Here is a 24,425-nt window from a genome sequence, read left to right as displayed (position 1 = left end):
TGGTTCACAATCGAAGGCGAGAATTTGGCCTTTTGAATGCGCTTAATTGTTTCCACTGCACTCTTCAATTTAATCAAGCTATAATTCAGAGAATTTGGCCCTTATGATTGTGCTTTATTTATTTCTACTGCAATTTTCAATTTAATCAAGTTACAATTCACATAATATTATGGACTTTCCATAATATTTTATCAATAAATTGGTATGAAATTACTGCATTTGTACTAAATCGATCGTGATTTCTTTCATTCTAAAATATGTAGATGTATTGGGCAGGATGTTAAATAGTTGACCTTTATTCGTTAAACTTGAGGTTGCTCACATAATAAGGAAGTATACACTAGAAACGAAGTGAACAAAGAAACAGGGATTTAATCCATGCCACAATTCATTCTAAAATATGTAGGCAGGTTGTTAAATAGTTGAGGTTTATTTGTTAAACTTGAGGTTGCTAACATGATGAGGAAGTAGACACTAGAAACGAAGTGAACAAAGAAACTGGGATTTAATCTATGCCACATTTCGAAATTATTTCACAATCGAAGTTGAGAATTTGGCCCTTATGATTGCGCTTTATTTGTTTCCACTGCACTTTTCAATTAATGAAGCTATAATTCACATAATATTATGGAATTGCCGAGATTTGCAAAGCAATTGCCGTAATATTTTATCAATGAATTGGTAAGAAGTTACTGCATTTGTACTAAATCGATCGTGATTTCTTTTATTTTAATATAAATGTATTGGGCAGGTTGTTAAAGAGTTAAACTTGAGGTTGCTTACATGACAAGGAAGTATACACTAGAAACGAAGTGAATAAAAATCTGGGATTTAATCTATGCCACATTTCGATATTGGTTCACAATCGAAGGCGAGAATTTGGCCCTTTTGATTGCGCTTAATTGTTTCCACTGCACTTTTCAATTTAATCAAGCTATAATTCAGAGAATTTGGCCATTATGATTGCGCTTTATTTATTTCCACTGCAATTTTCAATTTAATCAAGCTGTAATTCACATAATATTTTGGAATTTCCGTAATATTTTATCAATAAATTGGTAAGAAATTAATAATTGTAATTCACATAATATTTTGGAATTTCCGTAATATTTTATCAATAAATTGGTAAGAAATTAATGCATTTGTACTAAATCGATCGTAATTTCTTTAATTCTAAAATATGTATATTTATTGGGCAGGTTGTTAAATAGTTGAGGTTTATTCGTTAAACTTGAGGTTGCTAACATGATAAGGAGGTAGACACTAGAAACGAAGTGAACAAAGAAACTGGGATTTAATCTATGCCACATTTCGAAATTGGTGCGCAATCGATGTTGAGAATTTGGCCCTTTTGATTGCGCTTTATTTGTTTCCACTGCACTTTTCAATTTATCAAGCTATAATTCACATAATATTTGCAAAGCAATTGCCGTAATATTTTATCAATGACCTGGTAGGAAGTTACTGCATTTGTACTAAATCGATCGTGATTTCTTTCATTCTAATGTAGATGTTTTGGACAGGTTGTAAAAGAGTTGGGGCTTATTCGTTACTGAAGCGGTTCTGTTTAATAGTCCTCGACTGATATCGTCGTATTTGAGTGGAAGATCTCAGTTTGTTGTGCGCAGGGGTGTTCAGTCTGATGTTTGTGCTGTGCGGTGTGGTGTCCTACAAGGGTCTGTGCTTGGTCCTCTGCTTTTTATTATGTTCATTAATGACATTGTGGGGTCTGTGTCTAATTTCAGTAATGAAGTCTTCATGTATGCGGATGACATTCATGTGTTCTTTAGAAGTGCAGTTCTCTTTGAGTTAGAAAATGTGGCAAACGCTACATTGGGATTGATTTCTATGTGGATCTCCTCTAGTGGTTTGTATGTGAATTATAATAAAACAGAAGCTCGTTATGTTCCTATGCCGTACATCTGTGTTGGCTCCTTTGTGGTTAATGTTGTGGATGAGATGAGATGTTTAGGTGTAGTCATTGACACCAAACGCATGCTGATTCTTTGCTGTCTCATGTGAGTTTTCAGCTGAGGAGGCTCTATAGTCTTCAAGCTCATTTGCCTCTTGGTGTTAGGATGATGGTAGCCAGATCTTTATTAATGTCTCATGTCAACTATTGTTTGGAAGTCATCTCTGGGGCGAATGCTTGCCTAATTCTGCGCGTACGCAAACTTGTTAACTCTATTGTTAGGCATGTTTTTGGGTTGCGCCGTAGTGATCATGTAACACAGCATGTTATTAAGTTTCTTGGTCTGTCCTTTGACAGATATGTTGAATATCGCCTGCTTTCGTGTCATTACAGAGTTATGAGGAATGTTAATTCTCCTTTATATAATAATTGTGTGTTTTGTAAATAAAATCGAAATCCGCAATTACTGTTTCCAAGATTTTCGTCTGTAGTTGGCGAGAAGGCGTTTGTTGTGAGAGTTGCGAGATTGTGGAGTCAGCTTCCTCTGACCCTGCGTAATTTCACCTGTTCTTTTGATATGTACAGGAAGAGGTGTTTTGTATATTTGTCTATTCATTGAGTTTCTGGTTGCGGGTTATTTTTTGTTATTTCTTCTTATTTATTGACTGAGGGCCATTTTTAGGTTGTTTATTTTCCATAGAGTACATAATTTAAAGATGATTAGCACTTGAGTGTATTCATGCCTCTTGCCTTTTTCCTTTTTACCTTGCTTAACTGTTGTTCAGTTTGGTAGAGGAGTTGTGTCTGAGGGTCTAATTACTAATTTGCTACTTAATTTAAATTGTTATTATTATTATTATTTTTGTATATATATTACTATTCTACTATTAATATAGTTATAGGCTGTTTTTATACTGTTGTATGTTAATATAAGATTTTGGCCATGTTGGCTTATTTAAATTGAATTGTATGAAAATAAATGAAATGAAATTTAATCTATGCATTTGTTCATTGCCGAAGTATTTCGTCCATGCACTGTCAAGAAGTTGTTAGTTAACTGTTGTTCAGTTTGGTAGAGGAGTTGTGTCTGAGGGTCTAATTACTAATTTGCTACTTAATTTAAATTATTATTATCAAGAAGTTGTTAGTAGTCAATAACCGTCTTTTACTAGGGGATTTTAAGGCTCACCACGAGTTGTGGCATTCCGTCCTAGTTAATGACCAGAGGGGATCAGCGCGGGCAGAGTAGATTGACTGGTCCACATTCTGCACGGTTAACAAGGATGCCCCACCCGAATAAGCTCGCCAGACTTCACCATAGTGCCACCCGGTCTGATAAATGACGTGACCTGATAACCCGTCATTTCGATTGGATCAAACGCCTCCCGATAATCGTCTCCATAAGCAGATCGGCGATTTCATAACCGCCGCACTTTCCTTAACCATGGGAAAGCTCACTGGCCAAAATTCAGAGAGTTTACCAACCGTCTTTTCAGAGAACTGCCAAACCTTTCTGATGTTCGGGTAGCAGAAAGAATTTTCGAGACATCATCAGAGCTGCAGTCGCTCGCTATATACCTTCAGGCCGTATACCCGAAATACCAAACTTCCCCCCAGAACTATGTAAATTAATTTTTTTTTCAAACAAACTCATGTATATGCAGATACTAGGAAATACATATACAAAAATTCAAATTCTCCACCATGGTGAATTTTGCGACATTTCATAGTGATTATTTTCTTTTCTTAGCAATGAGCTACTACTCTCTCTTGTGCACATTATGTTTAATAAAAGGTTCATAGTTGGTATGATCTACTTCACATAAATTCATATTATAAACGTTTATTTAAAAGAAATACATTTTAGTGAAAAATACAACTTCCATCGCTTTTGACTTTCTATCTCAACTTAAAAGAAAATCAAGCGATTTCATTAATTTTTCGCGCTATTAAACTCATTTTAAAAATTAGGAAAAAATTAAAATAATGGAAACAACTTGTTGGATATAATTTTGAATAATTCCGACAGTAAGCAGGCATAGCCTTAGGTCTGTTTTTGTGAAGCTTTACGGAGCTGTTCTACCTCCTTATTGTACCATGTTAGCAACCTGTATTTGTAAAACAAATTAATGTTAATAACAATTTTAAAGTTTTCGTCAGGGTTTCCACCTTAATCAATAATTAGTGAATTTTTGCATTTCTTCTCAATAGCATTCGTACTTCTTGTGGCAATACCAATAAATTCCCAATCTTCAAAAAATCGTCAACTTTGACCTTTATGTGCCAACAGAATGAATATCTTCATTATTGAAACATATTTTGGCAATTACTCAACTGGGCCATGATACAGGTGTTACTGCCGTAAAATGAGGTTAACACTCCAATATACCGAAAATAGAGCGGTGCCCTAATATATGAACCTATGGTTCTAGTTTTTTTCTAGGTGGCTCCCTACTTCGAGGGTAAAAATGTCAAATTACAGGTCTTCCAGCCGTTAAACTATTCACAGTGTAGGGAGCAACCGTTTTATAGGTACAGTGTTGAATCATTTACATATTAGGATTCTAAAATGCAACATTTCAAAGAATTTTTTTTTTAAAGGTTGAATAAACCAATTATATACAACAAGTACAAAAGTAGTTTGACATTGAACAAGATTACATACTTTGTAGGATCAGTTATGACTTTTTGGGGATTTACAAAACAAATGGCGAAGGATCAGATTCATATTAGGATCCTAAAATGCAATATTTCAAAGAATTTTGTTAAAAAAGTTGAATAAACCAATAATATACAACAACTACAAAAGTATTTTAACATTGAACAAGATTATATACTTTGTAGGGTCAGTTATGACTTTTTGGGGATTTACAAAACGAATGACGAAGCTAATGTACCCGTCATAGTATACTGGAAGGTTTAAAAATATGTCTATATACTTTGACCTACCTTTCCACATCAATTTCATGCAGTGCACGGCGATCTATAATTGAAGCGTAAAGACCACCGTAAAGACGAAACCCATCATTACTGAACTGCAGAGCTTTGTATGAGCCGTTCAAGTTTGATACTAAATCCAGATGTAGCAATCCCATTTCCTCTGATCTTCTCCATATTTTAGAACAGTGATCAGTACTTGTAACATATAAATTTCTTTCAAAGTCAACACACCACAAGTATTCTTTGGGACAATGCAGCTGTTGTTCCGTCATGCACTCATCTTCGTATATAAAACAGCCTCCTGATACTCTGCCAGCAAATATGGACTCATGTTTCTTGGTAAAATCTGATATGTCGTTGTTGTTTTTTGACGAAATCTCATGAAAATACTTCCTTTGAACTGCTTCATTCTTTAAACGCTTATGTTGGCTAATATAACAAGCGTAGGACAAGTACAGCCATTCTTTATCAAGAAAGAGTTTGGTTGGAAACATTTTAGTACGGTGAAAGTATTGTTGCTCACGATAGCAGCCATTTAACCAATTCTTAGAAATTTCCATACGTTTGCCAAAAGATAGTGCATACTGGGTGCTAAAAAGTTATAATTAAATTAATAAATATTAAATTATTTGTTATGATCCCTACATCACAGAAACTTAGTAACCGTCATTCAAGTAAAATTGTCTATGAAATGCAATTGTTTGCATTCTTCACAAACAATTGGACGTATTAAAAGAATCTGTAACAATGGGATTATCGGTGCTGTTAATACTTTGATATTACCGTTGCATTATGATCGGGTCATTGCGACGACCACACATAAGTAAGTCTAGCGTTTTGATGCTAAAGATGTTATTTTCAATCACTTGCCTCAGCATCCAATGTACTTTACAAAGGTTTTGTAGATCCTTTTCGCTGCAGAATGAAAATATTTTCACTAAACAGTCAGGATTTATATCCAGCAAGCAAACTATATGTCTCATTTTATTTGAAAATATGTTCTTAGATGAGTGATCTGAAAAGATATATAAAACATGCATTAATAATTTACGGTGTATTCGACGGAATCAGCAAATGCTAGAAAGTGTTTTAAAATATACAGCATTCAATTACAATCTTAAAAAGAAATACATTTACGTAGTCCTTTTAAGACGAGTTTAATGACCTAAATTCACATAAAGAGTAAGAAGTAGTGTATGTTACAGTTACAATGGAAAAATATAAGTACATCTAGGAACAGGGAATTTTGGAGCAATCACGTAGCCTTTGGGAAAATATGAAATACCTTCCGATGTTGAATAACATACCAGTTTTTTACAACTTCACGAGGATTTCCAAACAGTCATTCAACAATACTTAGAACTCTTATTAGTGAAGACTTCCATCCAAGAATATGAATAACAGCGCTTCTTTATGCAAAATATTCAAATTTTAATGACAGCACCATGACCAGTTTTGATTGGCACATTCGAACTTTATTGCTAGAGATATAAATTTAAATATCATTCGAATCTTACAGATATTGATAGTGTGTTTTAAATGTCGTCAATAAATAGAATATTTTATTTGTATACAATGCCCCTTCTTCTTTTTTTTGACCTACAAAGAAACAAATGACATTCAACTTGAATTAATATCAGACAGAGTGGCTAACAGCTGATCTAAATATAGGGATGAAATTAACAACGTTGCCATACATTCTTTGCATTGTTCGACGTTTTTCACCATTAAAGTAAAAAAAACATGTATTAGTGCATATAACATGTATTAGTGCGATGCGTTAAATTTTATCGATAAAACAACAAATTAAAATAATTTTGCTCTGTTACAGAACCTGCAAGTATCTACCAGATTTGCAATTGTTTCGATGTCACAAAGGAAAAATTGTAACTCGAACATAAGGGTCAAATCCATGTTTGGATGAACGCTCTACTCTCTACACAAAGTTAAGATTTATCGACACTGAACTTCGCTTTGTGAAATTCTTTATGTCATTTATGCTGCCATGAATTTAACGTGTGCAATAAAAAACTGAGCAGCGCGTTATCAATAAGACAAGAGAAAAGAACATAAGGGTCAAATCCATGTTTGGATGAACGCTCTACTCTCTACACAAAGTTAAGATTTATCGACACTGAACTTCGCTTTGTGAAATTCTCTATGTCATTTATGCTGCCATGAATTTAACGTGTGCAATGAAAAACTGAGCAGCGCGTTATCAATAAGACAAGAGAAAAGAGTGACGGCTTTATCGACTCTGACATTTTATTTGTGGTTGTTGTTTTATCGATAATCTGTGACATAAAAAACGTGTCATCGATGAAACAGAAACCACGCAGAGTTTCACAGTCGATATTGCCTTTTGCCTACCTGTAAAATAGGCTCTATGTTCTGTCGGGCGAAAAATGTAGCTAAAACTGTATAATTTCAAAAAAATTAGTCAAAAAATCCACTTACATGAAAACCGTTATATGGGGGATATACGAAGTCGTGGACCTGCATAAGTAATTTTTGTCATAGGCTTTATTATTGATTCCGAACTTCATATACGCAATTTGAAACAATTCCGTTAAATAATGTTGCTAATATCATCAAATTTGAAACAATTTCGGTGAATAACGTACTCATCAAAATACCGGATAAAGGGAGGTGCCGTTATATTTGGGCTATACGAAGACGTGGACCTGCATAGACACTTTTTCTCATTACGAGCTTCAAACTTTAAATACAAAATTTGAAACAATTCCGGTTAAAAATGTAGCTGAAATCATCAAAATACCGAATATAGGGGGTACCATTACTATACGATACCGTGGACCTATACAGACAATTCTCTTCCAGGGGGTAAAGTACTCAGAAAAATATGGCTACAACATCAAAATACCGAATATACGGCTATACGATAACGTAGACCTATATAGACAATTCTCTTCAAGGGGGTAAAGTACTCACAACGAACTCCTTGTGTAGAATTTCAGACAATTCCGTTGAAAAATGTGGCCAAAATCATCAAAATACCGAACATCGGGATGGGGGGGGGGGGGTGCCGTTATATGGGGCTATACGATATGGTAGACCAATAAGAATAATTATCTTCCAAGGGATAAGGTGCGCATATTGAACTCTTTGTGTAGAATTTCAGACAATTCCGTTGAAAAATGTGGCTAAAATCATCAAAATACCGAATATCAGGGAGGTACAGTTATTTGGGTGCTATACGATATCGTGGACCTATATAGATAATGCTCTTCCAAGGGATGAAGTACTCACAAGGAACTCCTTGTGTGGATTTTCAGACCATTCCATTGGAAAATGCGGCTAAAATTATCAAAATACCGAATATCGGGGGGTACCTTTATATGGGGGCTATACGATATCGTGGACCAATATAGCCCATCTTCAAACTTGACCTGCCTGCAGATAAAAGAGAGGCCTGTGCAAAATTTTAGCTTCTTATCTTAATTTGTTTTGACTGTAGCGTGATTACAACAGACGGACGGACGAATTTTATGCTGCTCACTTTGTTGGGTCTAAAATGATTATTTCGATGAGTTACAAATGGAATGACGAACTTAATATACCCTCCATACTATGTATGGTGGAGGGTATAATAATGAAACTTCGTAGATTGTTTTACAATATTGAGTTCCTAATATGACTACGTTTTTTTTATCCCAAAACGCAACAACTTTTTCCCCAAAAGCTGTACATTTTAATTAATTAAAATTGGTAAAAATTGCAAAATTATTATTCAAAAATATGCATACACATAAAAAAATATCTGTAAACATGTTTTGACAATTGAAATATCCAAATCACCTGAATTCAGGTGATTTCGTCGCAGAATCCTTTTATTTTTTCCTATTTTCTATGCCATCTAAGGTTTTTCTCAACTAGAGCTTATTTCGTGAATGGTACCACTTAGCCCATGTCTGATTTGAAAAATAATTCGTTGTATGACTCTGCTGAACGAATATGGTTGTTTATATACTTGAACGAATCTGGGAAATAGTGCAAATGTGGGCAAAAATTGCGTACGGATTTTAGAAGAAGAGAAGCACAGTCAGTTGCATATTTTGCCATTTAGGTAGGGTTAAGATTTCTTTCAAGTTGAACTTACAAAATTTTTTCAGCACAATTTTGTTACTTCTCAGTGTAAAAATGGATTAAAAGTTCTCCTTAAATTCATTCTCAGGTACTGGATTTATAGTAAACAGATAACATCTAATAAAATATCGTAAAAGCTATTACACAATGTCGAGTATGCAAGCACACTTATTATGGCCGATGTTTTGGCTGGTGTTTTTGGTGAATTCAAAGGCGTGTATCATTTATTAAAAAAATACTAAGCGTTGTGCTACAATTGTAGATATTTTTGGAAAATCAGTGTTAGAAATGGTTACATATAAGTCAAAGTTTTAAATTGTAGATCCAGTAACGTTATAACAATAAAAATAGGAAGCACCATGCAAATGTAATGTTCTGCGTATTGTTTTTGATAATCTGTCATGAGCGTATTAGAATTTCTCTGATATCGCGCCAAGCCTTTCAACCTAAATTAAGTAGTTTTATTATTTATGTATAACATAAATATAAAATTTAAATATAAATTACGTTTCTCGAGGAAGTGGGGTCCAGCAGTCAATACAGGCGTTGTTCCATGCACATTTTGCATTAATATGGCTCACGCTTATTTAAGAAAACTTTTAACCAATGACAAACCATTGATAGCAGTTCTTGATTGCAAAGTTAAACTCGTCTTTATTACAAAACGTCGGGGAAGACATTTATTGTTTGGTACTGAGGGATATTTCCACTGGAGTGTTGAAGTATTATTGTTCACATTGCTGCAATTATAAAGTCATTTTGGGCCTGTTGTGTCCGCAAGAAATAGTTACAGCAACTTTTTCCACAGAATTGAAAATGGAGTTGCTGAACATCATAACATCCAAATTTATTGTTTTATAATGCCCGGAGTTTCTAAGATTCGCTGCTACCTGACATTTACTTATTGTACCTAGTAGTCCATGTCATGACCCACTAATTACAAATAGTTTGACAGCACAAAGCGACAGGCCGCTAACAACATTTATTGCTTTATGTTTATTGCCGCAGTAGTTATTTGGAATAACAATTAAAACATTCCGCCCATTATTTATTTTTATGATTTTGTTGCACTTTGGGCGCGTTTAGAAATTACAAATGTTGAAATTGGAAAATTCTGCACATAATTCAAGGAATTGTTCTTTATACAGCACTTGCGTTTAAACTAAATTTGCGATAATGGCAATTGGTTTTATTCGCGGCGCCAACTCTTAATTATCCCAATATATTCTGAATTCATTAAAAAGTAAGCTTATTGAGTTTTTTAAGAAGTATCGGTGCTAACATTTTGAATTCTCGTAAAATACAAAAATAAAACATACCATTCAGTGAAATCTGTTACCAAAATCTTGCAAATATATAAAATTGGGAGGTCGTCTACTCACTTAATTGCCCAGTATATCCAAATCGGTTAAAATAAAGGTTAAAACCCTTCAAAATATGTGCAATAGAGCGGTAACGTATAAGGGGAGTAAATACTCCTTCCTGATGATAAAAAGACTAAGTATAAACAATACAAAGCAGAAATGTTTGTTTGTGGGCAGAAATGTGGCCTGAATGTACTAAAATACTAAAACGTGGATCAACTTTAAAAATAGCTTGAAACATACTTTTCTTGTTTTAATTCCCTTTAGAAACAATTTGAAATATCCATATTGTTATTAATATCGATATGCAAATATTAACTTCCAACTAAATTCGTTGGTAAGTTAGTTATCATTTTGGCTTTCAGTCATAGCCCATATCAACCATCTGGATTTGGAATAGAATTCTTATATCCATTACTTGTACTTCAGATAAATCTTCATAAGGCAGGTTAACCCTTTCATTGTCTGGCCTTTTAAAATGTCATACAACATTGTGTCCCTCACTGTTAGTTTCCAGTCTTACCGCCAGTACATAAAAACATATCATAGCTTTTGCGCACAAACAATGGCAACAAAAGCTTCCACACTAGAGATCCATTGTGATTGGCTCAATAGTAGAACAGCAAGCAGAGATACTTGTTCGCACACTTGCAACGCCAATGGCAATAAGCAACACAATATCACGACGAACGGTGAATGGAAACACCAGAGGTAACTACAAATGAAACAAAAGTTCAGCCATTGGTATTCAGCAAGAGCGCCAACATGCAGCAGCTCAACGGAATAAATACATTGTCAGCGTAATTTGTTTGCTCCACCACTGGTCCCCAAAATATATCGAGGTACAAAAAAATATGTATGTGTGTGTGGGACGAGGCGGTCTTTGCTCAATGCTGTCCTTCTTTTGACATTACCATAGCACATATCTTCCTACATTCTTCCCGTGTTTCAATGTAAATTATCTCAATAGATGAAAGGGATTCAGTGCGACTGTTATATGCGGAGAACATGTTATAAGTCAACATGGCCCGATTTATAATTCACACAATGAGTACTTTCCAAAAATAAAATAAACAACTTATTATTGGGATCGTTTCTTTGAAAGATTTTTTAGGGAATGTAATGTTTTTAGGTTTGCAATACAAAAATTCCATTGAATTTGCATAAAATTGAAAATAATTAAAACAATTAACCTAAAACCCATCTGATTGGAGATGACGACAAATCTTGAGTACATATATTGCAAAATACATTTTGAATATATCTCGCGACACTACATTTGGTGAGGTGTTGTAAATTTGGGGAAAAAGATTATTTATTCCATTGAAATTGACATTTCTGTTAGTGAGGGCCTTTCTGCACGAGCGAGGCAATGCATCTTCTTAAGAAAATATTAGTTTAGACGTCATATTTGAAAGACTCTTAACAATGTTGAAATTAACAAATTTTTACCATATTAAGCACCTGTCAGTCACTGTAACTTTTTAGAAAATAATATTTTTTTAATCAGGCAATTTTTCTGATATTGCCTTCTGGAACACAAAAATCTAAGAAAATTATCAAAGTCGTCATGTGGGTAGAGAACATGTCATTTGGACATTGTAAGTGGCCAAAATTTGTAAAAAATGCTTCATATATAAAATATTATTAATTAGCAAGTAGTATTATTAATTAACAAGCCACATACGATACAACTGGTTGTACAACTTGGAGAGTACTCAAATTGTGTGTTTCGGTCACAAACGATACAACTTTTGTGTACAACCTCTGTGCAACTCAAATAGGGTAAGTGTGCCTAAGTTCGGCATGTCCCAGTAGTCGGCACTTTTTATTTTTAAGCCCAAATAAATGAAACTTTTATAACTAAATGTATTTTGTTTACTTCAGATATATTGTCAGCTATCGTTGTGTACAATTTCGCTAAGAAAAGATGATTTATTCTAATAAAAATTAAATTTTTGTCTGTGAAGGTCCTCAACAATCCATATTCTTAAGAAAAGTACAATACAGACGTCGAATCAGTTTAACTAAACAAAAATATTATATTTTATTGAATTAATTTATTATTATTATTAATTATTCCTACAAAAAAATTGGTATGCCGACTGTTGGAACATGCCATACCGACAATTGGCAAATGGTGCCGACTACTGGCAAAAAAGCATTGTTTTAATAAAACTACAACATTTATGAAATTTAATAAAAAATTATTAAAACTTTATTTATTATTGCAAAAACTATACAAAATTTCGAACCTGAATAAATAAACTTTGTAATAATTGAAAAGTTCCACTCAGAATTGTGAGCGATTAAAAACGCGAAAATCCTAAAAGTGCCGACTACTGGTACACTTACCCTATTAAAATATTTTGGAGAGCTTATACACAATAAGGCACGTTTAAAAAATGAAATTCCTTCAACTTTAAAAGTGAGTATGGAAGAATTGCCGGCTATAGAATAACTGCTGTCTTAAATTTGGCAGAGGTTTGACATATTTAAAAACTACAAAGTACATTAACAATGTCCAATCTTTATTAAAAAAATATTATCTATTTTTTATTATTTCGAAAACTAAACAAAATTTCAAATCTGAATAAGTTAACTTTATCATAATTTAAAAATTCAACTCAGAATGGCGAAAGAATGAATAAGTGGAAACACCGAACTTTTAATATCCTCCACCAAGAGAGCAGTTCCATTTTGTCAGTGGAATCGGTTAAATTTTGCAATAAAAGTCTTCATGTGCTAATTTATTGTAAGGAATTATATTATTCAAGGATCAAAAACAAAGATACTTTTCTAAAATTGTCTAAACTTCTATACCAGTCATATATATTCAATTATCAATGAGACGTATTTGAAGATATGTATCGTTTGTATAATTAACAATAACGGCCGCACCGAACTTTTAATATCCTCCACCAAGAGAGCAGTCCCATTTTGTCAGTGGAATCGGTTAAATTTTGCAATAAAAGTCTTCAAAATATCATAAAGATGGCGGTCCTGTTGTAAATGTAATTTGATTAAAGGCTAGAATCTACTCTGACGGTTTCCTGCTACAGAGGCTGTTATCTACTGCGAGTTTCAAATATCTAATAGAAAGCAGTTTTGTTGAAAAATGTGACAGGAACCACCAAAATATCGAGTATTCCGAAGTATTCACCGCTATATGGGATCTGGCACGGAAGGTACTCTACTAAACGAATTTAAAAATTTCTTTTAGAAAATGTGGCTAACATTATCAGAATATCGAATATAGAGAGTTGACGTTATATGGAGGCTATTTGAAATCACGAACAATTTTCTGGCTCAGAGGGAAGAACCTTTTAAGAGCTCTAAGTACCGAGTTTAAAACAATTCCGTAGAAAATGCATCTCATTTTCTCGTCAGAATTGTCAGAATACAGAATATCGGAAGGTACTACAATGCGGGGTCTGAACGGAAACCTGGAGAAACTGGGGCCTATTTACTAACAAAATACACAAGTGTTATTGTTAATTATACAAACGATACATATCATCAAATACGTCTCATTGATAATTATATATATATGACTGGTATAGAAGTTTAGACAATTTTAGAAAAGTATCTGTGTTTTTGATCCTTGAATAATATAATTCCTTACAATAAATTAGCACCAATTTTGTTTACAAATTATAGATTATATATAAAGCTTGGGAAATTGAAAATAGAGTCAGAAAATAATTCTAACAGAGTGCACGTGCCTAAGTAAAGAAAAAATATATAATTTAGGCAATAATGCATTGCAAAACACTTCAAATGCATTATTTGAAAAAAAAAATGGAAAGCGGCGGGGAGGAGTCCTAAAATCAATTAAACCTTGTTCACAAAATTCAATTTAATAATGGGTATTTCACTGGTTATAACTTCCTCTGGATCCCTTTTCACTTTAGTGGTCAGCACGATTCCATGACAGGACACTAGCTAAACTTTTCAGAGTGGTATATGAATCGAATTTGGCGTTTTCGCACACTTGAATTTCCAAAGTACGGATTTATTTATTAGAAAAATGGAATGCATGGGGACCACAAATTCTATCCGTTTCACAAAAAACGTTGAGCCTGCAGACTGAGCGTGTTAATAGGTACCACCTATTCAGGTATGTACTTGTGTTTGCATACATACAAATGTACGTACATACGTTAAGTGCGGCATGTGCATGATTATTATGATATACAATTGTTCCTCACAATAATAGTTAGCAACAATAATCAAATATAAATAAAACAAAAAGAGAAATGTTTAATTTTAGAAACGTTTTAATTCCTGGCTTCCCCATTCATTTGTGTGGAGTATGGGAAGCAAATCTGGCCATAATGAACACAACAATGGGACAAGAACTCAATGCCAGTTTACTCTTTCTTCAAACAACAGAACAACAAGCATAGCAGCATTCAGCGCATTCACGCTTTGTGTAGGAACACACCTCTCAATGATGATGACACAATGACACAACACCAACGAACAACACACACAATGAGCAACAAAGGACACAAGAGAAAAAAAGACACACTATCGCATCAATGGCAACAATGAGCGAGACTCTGTGCAGTACAGGTAAGTGAGACCGGCGAACTAGTGCAGTCTCGCTCGCACCCGTTACTCGAAGGTGGTAACACAGTTTGCATCGACCACTCATCTAGGGGCTAGATACCCACACACACACACACACAGGCACACGTATATATGGCACAATACACATGTCTGACCTGACTTAATGTGTAGGGCTATGGGTTGCTTCGATGTCGTGAAACGCGGAGAGTGATTCTTGCTCTTTCCCTCTCTCTCTACATTCAGCCATGTATTCAGCGATGCCACAGAAAGAGAAACATGGCGAAGCATAAAACATACTCGGCATATTCGGTTCGAATCGTGTCGGTCGTTAGAATTTTTATGTTTATCAGTTGTTGAATAGCTCTTGATTTGAACAGAAGTCGTGAAGGGAAGTAGTGAAAGTGTGTTGTCTAGAAATACAATACAATAAAGCACAAAATAAATAAGAGAAAAAAGCTAAGAATAAAACAGAAGACAAAGTGAGCAAATAATAATTAACACGAATAGCAAAGTGAATATTGTCGAAGTCGATCACTGATAGTAAGAAAGCATTTAGTTGGCGAGTGTCCCAATTATTCGGTGAAGAGCTGCGAAGAACCAAATGATGGCTGCTCTATCGTCACACCCGAATTACGGATTTCATCTGGGAGGTCAAGGATTGGACATTCCTACTCCGGGCGATTATGCCCCACAAAGTACCATTAGCCCCACCGACATGGACATTAAGCGAGTTATGCACCTGTCCCAAAGTAGCAGCTTGGCGGCTATTTCTGCAGCCATGGGCGGCTCTCCCGTAGGCGGACACAGCGCTAGCAATGGCAACCCGATCATGGGAACAGCTAGCATGGGACATATGAATGGGCAGAATAATAACCATCATGGTATCAGTTTGGGCAACAGTTTAAATCATATGCAAAATACGGTGAGTCAGCACACCCTCTCCCCTAATTCGTCGATTGGGTCTGCCGGAAGTATCGGCAGTCAAGGATCGATTGGTGGAAACCATGGATTACACAGTGGCAATAACAATATTGGCCACAACATCGCCACTTCTCCCGGACAGGAAGGCCACATCAAGCGACCCATGAACGCGTTCATGGTTTGGTCCAGATTACAGAGGCGACAAATTGCCAAAGATAATCCTAAAATGCATAATTCTGAAATATCAAAGCGCCTGGGAGCTGAATGGAAGCTACTTGCCGAATCTGAGAAACGACCATTCATCGATGAGGCAAAAAGGTTGCGGGCCCTACACATGAAGGAACACCCCGACTACAAGTATCGTCCCCGTCGCAAACCCAAAAATCCATTAACAGCTGGTCCCCAAGGCGCACTTCAAATGCAGGTGAACACACAGCAGAAACTAGCATCCAATGCGAATCCAGGTTCCGGCTCATATAATCCATTCCATCAATTACCTTACTTTGCTCCGTCACACCACTTGGATCAGGCCTACCCCGTTCCCTACTTTGGCGGTTTCGATCCACTGGCACTCTCCAAACTGCACCAGTCACAGGCAGCTGCCGCAGCAGCTGCTACAAATCAATCGCACAGTGTCCTGGAAGCCCAAAAAAATGCTCAGCTGCCACCCACAACTTTGAGTAGCTTCTACTCGGGCATTTATTCCGGCATGTCCGCACCCTCCCTTTATGCAGCCCATTCTGCTAATGCCGCCGCCGGCCTCTACAATTCGTCGTCAACATCATCGCCCGGCTCCTCACCCGGTACATCCACCCCCAACGGCTTGGAGGGACACATGGACAATGCGCTGCGGAGACCAGTTCCAGTATTATACTGAATCTGAAGACCCCACCTACGATGACACTCCTCAGCATCTCTCGGCAGCATAACCGAATAATGACGAATCTCCATTGTAAATTATTTTTATTATTAGTATTAAATATATAAGTGTATGTATGTACGTCGTCAATAGCATATATATATGTATAGTTTTAAGTATTGTGAGTATTGTTTGTTGTTTTGTTTTTCTCTTTTTAATTATATACTAACAAAATGTATTATCGCATATTCATACATCATAATTCAAGAAAAAAATTGTACATAGTGAAAAACAATTATTGAAACTTCCAATTTAAAAAGTATTATTTAACTAAATAAAAAACAAAAACAAGTACACATTCAATTGAACATCTTTCGATATTATAATATGTATTTTCGAAGTAAGTATTGTTACCGTCACTGAGCGAAAAATTGTTCTTCAAATATCAAACACGAGTTCATTTAAAAATTTTCCACCATAGCTATTACTATGCACAACGAATTTAAGATAAAACCGCATCGTGAAGATATCATTTGGATTTGCCGCTACAAAGGTATAACGTTTTAAAAAAATCCATTTGATTTTTGGCAAAAAAAAGAGATTATTTTGGGGCCAAAGGTCGACACTTAAAAGTTTTTAAACCCGTTAAGCTTTGGATTCTCTACAAAAAGGACCTTACAGATTATGCCTCCACCAAATATTAGCTTGAGGAAATTTGTGCAATTTCATACATCTCTTATTGACTGGACTAAAGAGCAGAAGTTCGTGGGTCCACAATTGAGAGTATTTTTTCCTAAATTAGTGTGTTGAATGTAGTCCCAGTTTTCCACCCAATATTTCCTTAAGGGGAAAATAAATTGCATTTTAAGTATTTTTTTCGAATTTATATTCGAACCAAGTGACCAACCACTTGCATTGAAATTAAAAAAATAAACCAATAAGGTGAAAGTTCCTGTGTTGTGGTTTTTGCGACGGCTTGTTAAATAGGAGCGTAAGTAAGACTGAGCGTATTATATCGGACATCCATAGCCACCGAATCCGACAACAAATAAACCTTAAATATAAATGAATTACAACTGTCATGAGGATGACATGCTTATCTGAGTTTTTAAACAAAAATAGCAGCACATATATGAGAGGCACTGCGACATCTTGAAAACAATTTAGCACTTATGTTTGTACATTTTGAATTTATCAGCATTTGCTTCCAGAAAATTACGGGGAAAAGTTACAGAAAATGTGTGTTAATCAGATTTCTTTCACTCTAAGAACCATTAATGAAACATTACACTCAGTTTGGGTTGAGAAGGCCTACCTTAAATAACGCGCTATTTGGTTGAAATAACAAAATACGGTGCAAACAAAAAAAAATATATACCTTTGTATACAAAACTTATTGAAAACTTGACTTTTGGTATATCGAGTGATTATAACTGATGGACATGGCTATATCAACATCGAATTTTTCGCTGCTTAAGAATATGTGTATATAATTTGTATGGTTGTCCTTAATTTGTCCTGTCGCTGAGATGATTCAGGCCAGACCCCGTCGAACTATGATTGGCCGCATTTAGGATGGGGGCTCACGAAAACTGTCAACGATCAACCAGAGCAGTCAGCCGCTTGAGAGCCATTGAAGTAGTTGCATTATGACGCTACAATGACATTAATGCCAATTACTCCATCAATTAAGAGAAACGAGCTTTGAAATATGTTTCGAATTAACCACCACTCAGTACTTGTGTTTGTGTGAGCGTATGTCGGATAATAAGGACCATAAAGGCAGAAAACGGAATTGCTACAAAAACACCCTCTTGTTGGACTTTGTGTGTTTAGCACTCATTTGTGAACCATGCGTTTATGTCTGTTTGGCTGTGCGTTTGTTCCTTGGTTTTCAACTGAGTTGGAAGCGACTTGTTTACGCCACAAAGCTCGGTGTGTTTAACGGTTTCCAAAAGGACGATGCGACAGAATAGAGTGTTAGTTTAGCAACGTTGGCAGCGGAGGTGGGGCCGGCAATGGTGACATTAGTCTCGGTGGTTGTGTCCTGCTTGGGCCTGAATTAATTTATGGCACCACTTGAAGAAAAAGTCAAATGGGGGTTAGGGTGTGTTTATTTGTGGATGGATGAATGGAAGGATGGATGACTTTCAGACATCGTAAGAAAACACCACCGCTTTGGCTGAAAGTAACTAATAAGACGAACATTAGTGTTGTTAACGCGAGAAGCTAATAAAATTTGACTGAAAGTGAAGTGCCTAAGATTTGGCTTAGAAAGCAAATTCAGGTTGCCGATTCGATTGTAAGTTTTAGTTATTCTTTCCTAATTAAAACTAACTTACGATAGTGTCGAAACGAAATTTACCCTTAACCAGGCCCCTTTTACGCCCCATTGAGTTTTGACAGATTTGTTCAAGTATTGGGCATGTGGATTCTCTTACAGATTGCTTGGTAACTTAGAAGTCAAATCAAGTAGCCGTGTTAAAAACGAGTGCAAGTTCACCGGTGCACAAATGAGAATAATTCATTTTAAGAAAAAAAAATCCGAAAATGTCTTTACATTTACCATTTCAGAGGGAAGCTGGACCAGCCGGGCCGAAAATGGCTGCCATTTTCAAAGCACCCTACGTTGGATTTGGCCTCAGGTGTGAAAGGGATAATATTAATAACTACTCCCGTTGTAATTTATCCGCCCCGACTTCGCAAGTGGCGACGTGAAATGGATTGCAGATATGTATGTACACATGTAATTAGGTGTTGTACAACATCGCTCGCCTGGAATACATTGCACCAATAATGATGAGATTTGCTCTTTCCGTTTCGCCTTTTTACGTTGATGTTTTTGTCAACAACACTTTCCACAACGAGCTGCGTCTACAAGTGCCAGCAATTGTTTTGTTCGTTTGTTTGGCTTTCTTTGAGCGCCCCATCGAAGTGGCGGAGGGGTAGCTGCGCATTAAAAACGACGTGATTAATTAAAAATTCATAAACGAGTGGAACACTGGGTATGAATGCATTAAACCTGGCAGTCCTCCATTGTAAGGATTATTTATGAGTGTGTGGTGGTTTGGCAGCTGCCGAGGGAGGTGGCAGTGTTAAAAATCTAATTAAATCAAATTAACATGAAATTATGACAAATTTATGCAAATCGCTAATTCATCTTCAAGTACTCGCCGTGCTTCTAGGCAGCGTGTCGCTGTAGTTGCTATGCGTCTGGATGCAGGACGTAGTTGGAACACAAGCGCAGCCTTCAGATAGAAGAACGCATGTATCCACGTCTTTGTTCGGCTGCAACAGCTCAAAGCACTAACCCTTGACCAGGACTTTTGTTATGGCCGCTACTCTTGCTCAGCGAAAGCAAGGGCGAGATGATGCGATTCTTTGGCAATAATTCATATGTTACGGACTCGCCGTCTCACATACCCTCGTGCTGGATGCAGATGCTTTGTATCGCAGCGGGCCCCCGCAGAGGTCACAGCGGAAACAAATTACATTCGCGAGTAGTTAGCCAAGTGTTTTGGTGTCTGACATGGCCTTTGAATGTTGTGGAAACCCTTGTGATTCACATTAGTTGTTGTCGCAAAAGATACTGTTGCTGGCGGGCAGCAGTGACAGTGACAATGGCACTGGTTCAGTGGCGGTTGATGGGCGGGTCGGCGTAAGCCAAAGGAAGCTACTTTCTAAATATCAATAAAGCGTGGCGGATAACAGATTTGAATGTGGTAACAACTTTCGACTGTCATCTCTGAACGTGCTGTGCGCCGAGCCAAGCACACAGCAGCGGAAGCAATAATCATTTTTTAGGGCTGGGGTCCGGTAGTCAGAAATGAAATGTGGCCGGAATGCAGTAATGACAATCTCTCCTAGCTAACTAGTTCTGTGGCTGGAGACTGATACTCCCTTTTAAGGACAGCAATTAATAAAGCAAAGTAATTCATTCGAGTTATGAGTTATGGGTTATGGTAGATAGCTAGCCACGCCTCCTGCAATTCGTCATTTAGTAGTGCATTTAAGTTAGTTACCCCGCCAAACAAACACTGGGGATTCTGTGCAAAGAGATCGACACCTTGCTGAGATGCGTATGCGATTCGTTTCCGACGAAGACCACAATGACTTTCAATTATTTCGACTATGATTGCTCTATTAGGAGATTCGGAACATTCATTAATGATATTCTGTGTCTATTGTTTTGATTTCTTTAGATCTGTCTGTCGGCTCAGCTGAGCTGTGCTTGAAGCTCGGCGTTTTTTGTGTGCTAGAGGTGCCTGAAGCACAATCGAGCAGCATGGAGAGCAAAGTGGTGGAGAAAACTCATTTTCCCAGCACAATGCCCGATAAATTAGTAAATAATGGACCTCATCATTTAATTTTTGTTTTCTTTGTGCGTTTTATTGTTATTGGGGGATCATCGACACGTATGCCATGAAAGTTCGAATGGGTAAACCTACATACATCCGTGGCTAAGACAAAAGCCAGGCACAAAAGCACCAAACGAACACCGCCACCACCAATAACAACAAAATAACTAAACAAACAAGTAATTAAACGATTTGCTTTGCAGCGATTTATTTCTGTTTGTGCGTTGAGCTTTTCTGTTTTTGTTTGTGTTACCATCTTCTCCTCTCTGGTTGCATGGCGAAGGATTTTCTTCGGAAATAAAAGTATGAGGCTTTGAATACTGTGACCACAGAGTATCTCAACCTAATGGAGGAAGGACAGAGGGCTACCAAATATGCACTGGACACTCTAAACATTAAATTCCCACTCTTAAAGCGTTACCCTCTTCAGCTCACTATTATAAAATCGTCCAGAGTAGAGAAACGCTGTCTGTGGCATCGTCATTTACCCATTCCAACTAATTTTTATTGACTCTTCATTGTTAACTGCACTAAGCTCCGAGTCGGGCAATAAAAGAAAAACATCTGTCCAAACAATCGCTCCACAAATAACATTCGAAATAGAAAACAAGCGCTTTATATGTGTATCTGTGTGGCTGTCGCTTCCAATGCGCTATCGCCCGCGCACCCGCCGTTGTCATTCTCCTCTCACGAATATGTATGTTGACGACAAATGTCAAAATTATCTATATTCATATAAACAACATACTAGCATCTTTCCCTGGATCGACTGTCAAATGTTCTCCGACAACAATCAATATTGGCCAATGAATGGCATTGTTTCGCTGCACACTGCCCCTGTATTCCGATGGATGCATAAATATTTTCCAAACTCAACTGATGGCTTTTTGGAAAAATGTTTTTCCTTCTCAGAAAGCCAATTCTCATATTGATAAACAAAAAACAGGAGTAGATGTGTGCAAATGTAGAAGACACTAGTAGGAGGTAGATGTCCCTCTCAAGGTTAAGGGGCCACACGGCGGTAAATTGGAGTCACATAAACACTTTCGCTTTATGCAATATGTTTGAATTTGGTGTCGATGATGAATGCTCTAAAGTTCTATTGCCTATCCATCACTTAGACCTCCAGACATGTTTCATTTTCCAGCGGACTGCTTGCAAACAATGCTTCTAGGCAAGAAGGGGGTTGCATGTCGCAATGAAATGAAGAAGATATTGAAAACTTTAAGATAGTGAGCAGTCAAAGTTTTGAAAATTTTCGAAACGATTTTTTAAATACTATTGGAGGTTTGGTAGGGATTTTCAATAAGCCGTAGTTCAGAGAGCAAGCAATAATCAACATCCTACTTTTCGCACACATTTGAAGCAGTGGACCTTCATGCTTGCCATACGAAGAGCTAGGTTTTTTGTGTTAGGCAATTTATCTATCTGGAGGAACTCCCATCAGGTGCATTGTATGAAATCGAGTGAAAGGTTTTGATGATAGCGAAATCGTTGCCACAGACAAAGCAGACCAGAAGCTATTTGTGCCTGTGCATGCAATATGCGCAAACGTTAGTGTAATTAGGGCACAACAAATTGTCACGACACTTGACAACAATGACCCAAGCTAATCGAAATACTGGATTGCGTCGATTAGAATCAGCGTTTATTTTCACTTTCTGAGTGGGGCTTAACACTAAATAAGAAATGATTACTTTTCTATGCTAACCACATAGTAGAAGAGGCTCATGACGAGCATCTCATGATAAGTTGCACTAAGAAAAATGTCTCCTTCACGTCTCCGTACAGTCAAGTCCAGCAAGAAAACAGATGTTTCGCTAAACAAATGAGATACCCTCTTAAATTGTTGGAAACATCAATTTAAATAAAGGATGGTCTTCTTCTACCCATCTAACCCATTAGGACTACGATGACAATTGTCATAGATTTCCATACCAAATAATATGAATCTCCCCGGCTTCATTATTGTACTTGGTTTTAAATTAATTAATTCTTGAATCAATACGTTCATTAGATTGGAAACATGGTTTTAAAGAAGGGTCCTAAAGGGAGCCTCTAGGAAATTTCAACATAATAACGCACATTCAAACATTGGGTTTAATAGAAGAAAAAGATAGATTTACCAGGGGTGCTCAAAAAGAAATATCTCTTTTCAGTCAAATTTATCTTTGCTTATTTAAATCAAGAACAAAAAAGGGTTATGTCATTATTTATACAAATATTTTTTATCCATTTGCTTTATAAATTATTTAGGCAAACATTCACGTTAAAAATAATTAAATTGAATCGTAAAATATAAAGAAAAACAGAATTTTAATTTTCTCTTAAATTATCTCTTTTTTCTGTTCATGTTCTAGAACACGGTTTTGAGCACCTCTGATAATACTATGTTGAGTACTTAATATCTGAAATATAATTAAGATATTAAGCTATTTCCAAATTCTCTTAATATTTCTTACTTAGAAAAATGTCCATCTTAAAAAAATTCCCAGTAAGAGCTGTTGCTCTCCTCACTGACTCTCATTTATTGGACTTTTCGGGTATCGATCAACATTTACTATTAATCTGTACAAGTTATTCATCGAACACACCTAAAAACAGCTCTTCAAGGACATTCCAGAGATCTTATAAGCCATGAATGTTCCACTAAATGTAGAAAGATGACTTCGCAAAGGAATATTCGACCCACACTATTCAGTCAAAAATGCATTTTGACAAAGGGACACCTTAGTCTGAAATCGATGACAATGCTGTTCCCCGCGGATCATGGGGCACTTATAATTTGTCTGTCAGTTGGCCTGGAGTGAGTTTATTGACACACCGACTTAATTAACGTGCATTACGAGATGACGCCATGCATTGTCGCCAGATAAGTTTGGACAGAGGCCCTTATATGCGGAATACATACATATAACCGAAGACACCTCCGTCGCAACTGTGTAAATTCTGACCGATGCAATTGACTGCACCAATTTACATGTGCACAAAAACAAACAAACTAACTAACAAACTCACACACATACACACACACACACCAACACACCCACACACCTAAGATTACATGTGAGCGCTGTCGTGGTACTTGCACTTGCCGGTGTTTATTTACTTATGCCAGTACATTGCTATCTCCTAAACAAAGGTTGAGCAACAAATTAACACCACCCAGCAACGATACGATTGTTCGCCCCATTGAATTGGAAGCGATGCTTTGTCACTACTGTTTTTTGGCCACTGTTCAGATCACGGAATGAGCTGTCCAAATATTGGTCATTGTCAGAAGGGCATATCGGAGTGGATGACAGTTTCGAGCCTATCTTCTAAACGATGGTAAACATTGTTTTACGCTATTTACAATAGTCGCAGATCGAGCATTCGATCCCATCGAC

The 24,425-nt window shown here is 36.5% G+C and overlaps 3 protein-coding genes across 3 annotated transcripts in view; 2 read left to right on the top strand and 1 right to left on the bottom strand.

Moving 5' to 3' along the window:
• Positions 1-24,425, bottom strand: part of LOC101901235 (uncharacterized) — a 187,548-nt gene that overhangs the window by 11,840 nt on the left and 151,283 nt on the right. Inside the window, exons 13-14 of the transcript XR_009341914.1 lie at positions 5,636-5,867; positions 4,862-5,443 (exon numbers count right to left, since the gene is read on the bottom strand). The gene's annotated coding sequence lies outside the window, so the exon portion shown is untranslated. The remainder of the gene's footprint in view (positions 1-4,861; positions 5,444-5,635; positions 5,868-24,425) is intronic.
• Positions 14,304-24,425, top strand: part of LOC101891791 (transcription factor sem-2) — an 89,863-nt gene continuing 79,741 nt past the window's right edge. The window contains exons 1-2 of the mRNA XM_059120752.1: positions 14,304-14,443; positions 14,597-14,901. The gene's annotated coding sequence lies outside the window, so the exon portion shown is untranslated. The remainder of the gene's footprint in view (positions 14,444-14,596; positions 14,902-24,425) is intronic.
• On the top strand, positions 15,130-17,041 carry LOC131801799 (SOX domain-containing protein dichaete-like). Its single transcript, XM_059120757.1, has one exon. The coding sequence runs from the start codon at positions 15,500-15,502 to the stop codon at positions 16,694-16,696; it is 1,197 nt and encodes a 398-aa protein (XP_058976740.1). The 5' UTR covers positions 15,130-15,499; the 3' UTR covers positions 16,697-17,041.

Source organism: Musca domestica, unplaced genomic scaffold, assembly GCF_030504385.1.
Source record: "Musca domestica strain aabys unplaced genomic scaffold, Musca_domestica.polishedcontigs.V.1.1 172, whole genome shotgun sequence".
NCBI lineage: Eukaryota > Metazoa > Arthropoda > Insecta > Diptera > Muscidae > Musca > Musca domestica.
Note: the sequence above shows the minus strand (reverse complement) of the source record. Positions and strands in the feature narration are given on the sequence as shown.

Bases quoted from the DNA above. Each gene is read 5' to 3' on its own strand.
- LOC131801799 (XM_059120757.1), top strand. From the start codon at position 15,500: ATGATGGCTGCTCTATCGTCACACCCGAATTACGGATTTCATCTGGGA.